General features: G+C 48.7%; 1 protein-coding gene across 1 annotated transcript; it reads right to left on the reverse strand.

Moving 5' to 3' along the window:
* Positions 1 to 264: 264 nt before the first annotated feature.
* On the reverse strand, positions 265 to 7,787 carry F2 (coagulation factor II (thrombin)). Its single transcript, XM_010078953.1, has 12 exons — positions 7,694 to 7,787; positions 6,659 to 6,822; positions 5,670 to 5,694; positions 5,410 to 5,460; positions 4,826 to 4,931; positions 4,613 to 4,743; positions 2,674 to 2,970; positions 2,183 to 2,296; positions 1,793 to 1,919; positions 1,126 to 1,293; positions 635 to 808; positions 265 to 467 (listed from the first exon to the last, which is right to left on the reverse strand). The coding sequence occupies exons 1-12, from the start codon at positions 7,770 to 7,772 to the stop codon at positions 281 to 283; spliced, it is 1,623 nt and encodes a 540-aa protein (XP_010077255.1). The 5' UTR covers positions 7,773 to 7,787; the 3' UTR covers positions 265 to 280.
* Between the last annotated feature and the right edge of the window lie 1,034 nt (positions 7,788 to 8,821).

An 8,821-nucleotide genomic window follows, 5' to 3' on the forward strand; every position in this document is an offset into this window, starting at 1 on the left:
AAGTCCATAGTCTCTTTGTATCTTGAATTTTGTGTTCACTTCTGTTCTCTCTCGAAAGGAGTACAGTGCCAGAAGAGATTTACAGTAAGGTACAGTAAGGATTATCAGAAGTACAGAGTGCCTTCTACATTTCTGAGAGCTGAAAAAGTTCTAATTATAAGAAAGGTATTCTCTAGGGAGGGCATTTGCAAATTTATCAGCACATAACCTTGCTGCGTGAGCCACCCCAGGAGCTCAGAGCCCTCGTCCTCTGGGGCAATTTGGCCTCGTGTCTCCAGTGCTACTTACCTGCACAGGACATGTTGTCAGTGACTTTGACTTTGGTGGATGCCTTGCAGATCTCTTGGTCTACAATGGGCACATTGAGCTGTTGCAGAACTGTGGGGAGGTTGCTTGGGCTTGTGGCCCACGTTTCTTTCAGGTTTCCCCAACCAGTTACCCGTCCTTTGTAACCTGCCAGCATCAGCCTGTGGAAGGAAGCACGAGTATAATCACATGTGTATCACACCAGCTTTCTCCTGCCTGGCTCTCTTGCTGCCAGCAGCCTGAATAAGGCATATTTTTCTGCCTTTTTTGAAGGCCCGAAGAAGGCTTTTGTAGCCTGTGTTTTAGGACCATGGGTCAGTCTCCTCACCTCTGCACGACCTCTTTGGTAGGCAGGCAGACGGGATGGATGTAGTCACTGAAGATGATGGGTCTCTTCAGGTGCATGAGGGCAATGTCTCTGTCCATGTTCTCTTTCCAGTTGTACTTGGGATGGATGATGATTTTATCCAACAGAGCAATTTTCTCTTTATTCTTTTCATATCTGAAATAGTCATGAAGGAAAGAACTTGCTGTGCAGTAGCAGCTGAGAGTCTTGTGGGGTTCATGATACTCTCAGGTGCTTTGTGCCCTCCGAGACAATACTGTCTTCACCCTGGAGTGCCCCTTTAGACTTTCATGCTTCTGCCCTCCCTTCCACTGTGACCTTTAGGATCAGCAAGAGCAGCAAATGACAGCTCTCTTAGATCCCATTACGGTGACATTGACTATGTATGTTTCCCTGGATGATACAATGAGGTTGGCCTATCTCCTTACTCGCAGAGGAAGGCTATTTCAGTCTCACTTCATCCAGGCTCTTACTTTGCCCTTAGGTGCTTGCCAATCCGCACCAAGATGTCATTGGTAGTTAAGTTCTTGTCCCAGGGTGGATAATAAAGACAATGAGCAGCAGTCAAGACCCAGCTGTCACTGATGAGGCTGGCACCACAGAGCAGCTCTTGAGGACTCTTTTTGTAGAGCATCACCTGCCTGAGAGACAAGGAGGGACAAAGACTTAGCAGGACTAAAGGTGTGGCTGGCTGAGTGTGTCTTGGTGTCAGGCAGAAAGAGCAGAACTTGCAGTGAGCAGGGAAGGGCATTGCACTACACTGACAAAGACAACTGGTGGCTTTCTAGCAGAAGTCTTCCTTGGGCACGTATGTTCTGTGTAATAGGCCATTTACCCTGTTTCCTTCACCTGGAGAGGTTTCCCATCCTCTCCACTCCAGCAAAGCTGGAAAGAGGAAGGGACAAAGACTAAACACACCAGCACTCTTGCTTTCCCAGATGGTTGCATACTTGGCTCAAGAGGAGAGTTTCTTTCCAGCTATTTTACTGCTGCCCAGTCAACCACTTGGAGAAGCTTTGATTAGAAGCCATAATGTCCACATGCGGCCTGAAATGGGAGAGCCCTTTTACTTCCCCCTGCTTCAACTGAAGAGAAGGGAGACACAGTCCCCCATGAAGGACTATGAAAGGTAACACTTACCAGGGAGAACTGCCAACTTCTGCGTCGTCCCCATGCACAACTCTGCCTCCTATGTAGGACTCCAGCAGCTCCTTCTCACCTTTGTCTGTTACCCTTTTCTTCTCAAATAAAGGACGAGTGCCGCAGTCTGAAAAAACAGGCAATCTGCCTTTGTTACTCTACCTGCTTAACAGCATGCTAAGCTGGAAGAGCCTAGGAAGAAAGTGTTTACTAGCTCTGTGAGCATAACTGGAGATGGACTTCTGAGGATCCTTCAAGGAATTTAAATATATCCCCCTACTTTTGACATAATTTGTCAAACTGGTGTTTCTGAGGAACAGCAAGTGCCCTGTGGGAAGAAGCTGTAGCCTTTCTACAAGCTGTGGTGCTGTATCTAGAGTTTTTGCTCACCTGCTTCACCTGAACCAAAAGTTTTGTCATCAAAGAAGGTTTTGAACCCTTGAGGAAGGGTAGTGCGTCCTGATATTCCCTCTGACTGTTCGTTCCCATCCTCTAGCGAGCTGTCTGAGAGAGACAGAAAGACAAACATAGTAAAAGGCCTAGCTGCCGTTTCCATCATGATCAGCAATTCAGATGTTCGTTTCTAGACACAGTGGGTCTGATGAAGGAATGATGTTTTAAAACTAGCACTCTTTTAATGCTCCTTGTCCACCATTGTGAGTTTTCAGGGAGAACAGAACACCTGGGGGACGTAACTGCTCTGTGCATGTACGGCAGGTTAGTACGTGTGATATTTGGACGAACAGGACTTCCACATACATGGTGCACATACTGCCTTGTCTATGTCTCCCAGGCCAAGCTCTTCACCCTAGTCGCACATATTGCTGTTGTTTGCCACTGCCTCACAAGCGTGCCTACCCAAACCAATGCAGGCTTCTCACCGCAGTAGTGCAGATCACAATAGTCAAAGTTCGGTGGTTCATCTGTGACACACCAGACACCCTCATCGTCTCCGTCAGGATTCCGACAGTAATTCTCCAGCAGTTTCACCTCTGGGTCAATGTGTTTTCCTTGGAGCACCTCTTTGGCTTTCTCAGAGTTCCATGGCAGGCACTTAGCTCCAGACACGGTGACCGAGAGGGTCCCAGTGTAAAGCATTCCTTTCTCTTGTTCACAGGGCTCCACTGGGGCTGGTGGTGTGACCCGTGGAGTGTATTCAACGGTTGTCCTTTCTTCACCTGGAAAGACAGAGAGCTGTGATCTAAGCAGCAGCTTTGCACTTAGAAGTGCTGTTAGCAAATAGTGCTGGAGCCCCTTTACTGAAGTCCAGAGTTCCATGGGGCATCCCATTATGTTTGGGAGCTCCCACCATGCTCCCATGCGTGTGGTGGCCCTCTACAATATTGCAGCGTCAGAGGTGGTTCCTTCAGTGGTAGGTAAGGTGAGGCTGGCACTACTCATCGCACTTCTCTTTGCCTCTAAGATGCGAGGGACAATATTGTGTTCCTTTCTGGAGTATCTTTGAGAACCAGTTCAAGGGATAAATAGGTGCCTCAGGCATCGTAATGCTGCTGTGTTAGAGCTCCAATGTCTTTTTCTCGTAACTTGACCATATTTTGGGGAGCCTTTTACTGTGGTATGCTACTAAAATAGCAAATTTAACTTTTGTCAGTGTTTCTTTATCTAATGATAGGAAATTTATTTTTCTGCTAGACTTTCCACACTTTTTCTTGCAAGTGTTGTAATGGCTGCAAGCTTTAAGCAGCATTTCCTGAGTGAGTGGGCACCAGATAATCTGTTCTGTGGCAGTTGCTTGGCCTCAAGATGCCTTGTCCTTGTGCACCAGGGGAATCCCCATATAAAGAAAGACCCTCTGTTTAACTACTCAACCTGGGGCACAACAGCCACTGTGCAAGTAGCATTCACCTTATCTGGTGAGGCTGCTTCTGTGTGAGATTGATTGCACAGGAACTGTACACAAAAACAAGGCTTTTCTAGTCTTGCCATGTCCACAAAGGTGTAAGTGTAACTGTAAACTACTGTAGGTCAGAAACTAACTAGTGAACAGAGATGGTACAGGTGCCTGATCACCCCAAAGCAGAGCACCATCTCTTTCCAGACCAGGACAATGTTAATGATTTTTAAAAGTTGGTCACAATGGTTGCTGACCCGTCTGACTTTCACTTATAAGAGTTGTTGCCTTAGTCTCTGCTTTTGGAAGAGAAACTTCTGCTGTGAGAAGGTTCTCTGCTATCTACCAGTTCTTCTAAGACAAAGGCCAAACCCTGGCGGAGACAGCTCTGCATTGTAGAGAAGAAGTGGGAAGGTATAAGTATAGGGTGATAGTTCTCCATCCTCTCAAGTGTGATGATGAGAGAAGAGTGTCTTCTCTTTTCTGGAGATTGTGGGTATTGAACTGCACCCCTCCATATGAGTGAATGTTAAGGCAGGCAGTCAAGCACAAGCTGTGTGGTGGTTTTGTCCTAAAGGTGGGAATTCAGACAAAAATCCCAGTATGACTCATTGCTGTCACAAATTAGAGGCAACTGAGCCAGGATTTTGAGGTGCTCCTGACTGGCAAAACTGTAGTAGATTCCAGGTGACTGCTGATACCGGATTTAATTTAGACCTGGATTACTGTAGTCTAGAGAAAACAGCACATTAGAGGAATTTAGCCAAGGTGGATGTATGGGCAACCCAATGACTTTGCTCCTCAGCTCCTTTACCCTTCAAGCACAGCTCCTGTCCTCCCACTGATCTCTCTTCATGTGAGATCACTCCCTCCTAACCCTCTCCCCTTCCTTGACACATTTAGTGTCAGTCTCAGGGCAGTGTTCCCTGTCAGTGAAGGGCTTGCTGAGGCATAGTGCCAAGGCATACCACACACTGGGATGGGACACTCCTCCCGTTCCACCGTTGGGTCTCGGGTGTAGCACCATGGGCCTGCTGAGTTGTTGTCTGGGTTCCTGCAGTAGTTCTCGATGAGGTTGGGATAAATGGTGGCATTATATCTATGAGAAAAAGCTGGTTAGGCCAGGAAGGAAGGAAGGACACGCTGGAAAACCCTTTAGGGGTATGTGGGGATGAACTTACTTAGGTATATGTGGATATTTGCTTGTCCACACTTGACATTCAATCCCTGATTTGGTGTAGCTAATTGTCCCCCGATAATTCTGGCCCAGACCAAGAGAGCAGTTTCCTGTCAAAATCCCAGCACAGTGTAAGCCAGGGCTGGTTTTCAAGGTCAGAGGTACCATCCCACAAATCCCTTTAACTTTTGCCACATGTGTGAGCCTAGACAAGCTTGGGATGGGAAGAGCACACAGCTGAAGCTCTCTCTGCCTTATCAGAGGGAGCTCACTGGGAGGCTCTGTGCTTTGCTTTGGCTGTAGGCACAGGTCAGAGCCCTTCTGAGAGGCTGGGCTGGGGGATGCCTGGCTGCATCACAGGGAGAAGAGCATCTACCCCAATCAACGGAGGAGTTAGGCTGTTTGTGAAATGGTCAGTGGGGAAATAAAGAGGAAGAAAGGAATTTCAAACTCCCCTCCTGCTATTTTTCTCTCTAATCAGATGGCTTCACCAACTTTAGATTATTATTTTTCTTTACAAACTCTGCAGGAAGCAGATTCTTGGTACTCACTGTATCTGGGACATGGAGGTCAACAGGAGTTTCTTACCTTCTAGACAAGCATCCAGAACTGTCCTGGAATCTCTCAAGCCCTGACATACTAGCAAAATAAGAAGAAAGATACACATTACATGAAAGGAATCCAAATAAGCATCATAGCTTGAACCAGCTTATCATCTAGGGACAAAACACAAGAGTGCTTTGTCCTGGAAAGTGAGGGCTTGTAAGAGGGTAGGGAGCCATCTCTCCAGGATGGGACAGTGGGTCCTAAGGGATGGCAGAACCTCTGCAGGACTTGATGCAGCTTACCTTGGTATTTTGACCAAAATATCTCCTGTTTAAAAAAAAAATAAAAAAATTAAGAGTAGAAACACAGAACATCAGACCTTGCTTAGGTACTGCATTTCAAACCAGTAGAAGAATGTCCCACCACAACAAATGGAGCAAACTAGCCCAGCTCTGTTAATATCAGTTACTGTGGAGTCCAACAAAGCAACAAATCTGATGGAAGACCACATTCCCACTTATCAGACTTGGGAATCAAGAGGGTACTGTTGTTTCTAAAAGACCAAAGATGCTTACAGCCTTCATCAGCCTGCAGAGGAAGCAGAGCCTGTGCTACAGGGCAGAAGTCCCAGGAGCTGAACCTGGAACTTCTAAGGCCCCACATGGTGTGTGGGTGTGGGTCAGTGATTTGGATCTAGACACCTCTGTGGTGCAGCCTGGGAGTGGTTGCTTTACAAAGACTCCACAGAGGTTGTACCTTGCTAGCTTCCACTCCTAACTGCTTATGTCTTTACTCTTCTATTCCTGGGTGTGGAATTCAGCACAGACACTAACCTTAGAGCTAGCAACATTTCCCAGAAGGATGCAGAACAAATTTAGTGGCGTGAGGGAGTCTGGGAGCTGGAAAAAAGCATGGTCTGTGCAAAAGCTTCAGCTCAAAGGAGCTTGAGGCACCTGCACTCTGTGTTTGGTTGCTAAGCCAGCTCATCTGTGAGTGTCTGGGGCTGTGACGGTTCAAATGTGTGCAGCATCACGATGAACTACTGGAAGGTGCAATTCTAGACTGGTAGCTGAGGAAAGACTCTCTCCTGTTCACTTCACACTTGAATTAGAGACGAGGGGGAAAGAACCTGGGCTTTGAGCTGCGTTCCCTGGAGTGGCTGCAGGAGAGAAAGTCCCTGAGGAAGCCTGAGCTCTCCCTGGGCACACATACATCAGCCTCATCTCTGTACCACAGACTGAGTCTGACGAACTCAGCTGAGGGAATGTTTCCTGGGAACACCTGTACATACCGTCTGAACGGTGGATTCAAGGGCTTCAAAAGCCTCCTCGTAATTGCACGTCTCCTCCAGGCACTCTCGCTCCAGGTTTCCCTTAAGCATCTCTTCCAGAAACCCCTTGTTGGCACGTCGCGAGCGCTTGAGCAGTGCCAGCGCCTGCTCCTTTTCCAGGAACACTATCAGGTCAGAACACTGCCAGTCAGAGGGGTGCTTGCAGCAGGAGGGCCCCTTTGTTTCCCCTTGCAGTTTCCAAAAATTACAGAGCTGACACAGTGATCCCACAGCCCAGCCTCCCCCAGTGCACCCACAGAGAGGAGAAGCCCTGTCAGGGCCTGTCAGGCCCACCCTGATGGTCAGAGCAGGCTCTCTAGAATTCACCTGGCTGGTAGAGGCTTGTTTGCTTGGAGTTTGCTCCTGTTCCCTGCCAGCCTCTGTCTTTCTGTCTTGCCAACCTCAGGCCACTGTGACAGGCATAGCTGGGTTCCGTCTTTATGTTCAGAGACCCTTATTTGACCTGCAGACAGGTCTTCCCCCACACAGCAGTGGGTCAGAGAGGACCTAACCTCATTTTAAGAAAAGAGAGCTGAATGAGAGGCTTTGAGACAAGACAAGGAGCAGTGAGCAGGAAGGCTGCCTACTGTGTGTGACCTAAAGTCTAGATAAGGGACAGCTGGGGAGGCAAAGGAGACCTGCAGCCACACAGGCCAGCTGAGGAACTCCAGCACAAAAAGGGCCCCGGTTGTGCTACACAAGGTCCTGGACTGAGCCACATTCCCCTTCCCCACCGTCTCCCACAAAATCCACTGAGCTGTTTTCACCAGCTTGCCCTGCCAGCTGCTGAATGCTGCTGCATCCTCCTGTGCAGGAAAGCCCTGTGCTCACTACGCTCTCAGCACCCTTTCACTCACAACTTCAAGCTTTTAGAAGGTCCTCCTGCCTTACCAAGAAAACCTGCCACCCGCTTTACCTCTGGAAAGAAATAACCCCTGCTTTCTTCCTCCTGTCACCCACTGGTCCTGTCCTTGTCCCTGTGCTACTGAGTCTTACCTCTGGCATGGCTCAGTGTGAGGTGCAGAAGGCAGGAAAGGAGCAGGCCCCTCAGCACGCTGGTTTTGTTGCATGCCATGCTGTACAGCCCTGGCTGCAGGGAAATGCAAAGGGAGCAGAATAAGCGGAGTCACAGCCCCGCTGGGTTAATGTTGAACCAGCATGAAGAAACAGGACTGCAGAGGTCGTGGTGTGTCAGGGACAGTGGGATTGAGGCTCCTCTTATCCCTCCTGTCCTGGAATCTTTCCCTCCCTTCAGGGCATCTTCATTTTCTTCCTTAATTGGCGGAAGCCAAGCAAAATGTCTCTGGAGCCCCATAGTACTAAAATTAGTATCCCATTTTGTAACAGGGGAGATGGCATGTGGAGCGAGAGGATGAACTTGTTGCAGGGCACAGGGAGAAACTCAGGCTTGACTGGAGGGGTCTCTGCCAGCTCCCAGTCTCCCCAGCGACTGCCATGCACTCCTTTTCCCTCTTCTTGAAGGCTGTGCTCCAGTAACCTTGCACGCAGCAGGACTTTGAGAGCTCCTTAACCATTCCTTTTTTAGCTGTAAGCCCCCTCTGCTTTTTCCCCCCTAGAATCCAGTTGTCTTTTCTCCCTGCAGTATCAGCAAACTCATCCCCAGCTATTCTGGCACCAGAACGTGCAGCTGAAATCTCCCCCTTCTCCCTCGGCCATGCCAAGGAGCAGGAGGGTGACTGTGACAGCCCCTGTGGAATTTAAATTTTCCTGCCAGTTAGGTCAGCAATGCCACTACCAGTGCAGACTTTCCACTGCATTAAAATTCGCAGCGGAGTAGAGGAGGGTGAAGCGGCATGAAGTTTGGGCTCTGCCTTTTCTTCCCACACCAGTGGAACCCATTAAAGTACAGCCAAATGGAATCAGCCAAATGGAATCAGAAGCTCTGATGAGCAAGGAGCTAGCACGCCCAAAACCAGCCAGGAAAACAAGGGCTTCCAGGAACAGGGAGGGAGGAATAGTTTGGATGTCATGATGTCAGCTCATAAGTCGAGAACTGAGCTCCCAAAGCTGGGGAATCTCTAATGATTCCTAGAGCAAGTGGAAAATTAGCCCAGTGGGAAACCAGCAGAAAGCAGGGCAGGGTGGGGGTAGTCTCAGGAACTG

The sequence above is a fragment of the Pterocles gutturalis genome, unplaced genomic scaffold (genome assembly GCF_000699245.1).
Source record: "Pterocles gutturalis isolate BGI_N339 unplaced genomic scaffold, ASM69924v1 scaffold7946, whole genome shotgun sequence".
NCBI lineage: Eukaryota > Metazoa > Chordata > Aves > Pterocliformes > Pteroclidae > Pterocles > Pterocles gutturalis.

Coding starts and splice junctions, on each gene's coding strand:
- F2 (XM_010078953.1), bottom strand. CDS start 7,772: ATGGCATGCAACAAAACCAGCGTGCTGAGGGGCCTGCTCCTTTCCTGC. Junction 4,932..5,409: donor TCTGGATGCTTGTCTAGAAG/GTAAGAAACTCC, acceptor GGATTTTGACAG/GAAACTGCTCTCTTGGTCTG. Junction 1,294..1,792: donor GAAGTTGGCAGTTCTCCCTG/GTAAGTGTTACC, acceptor CTTGTCTCTCAG/GCAGGTGATGCTCTACAAAA.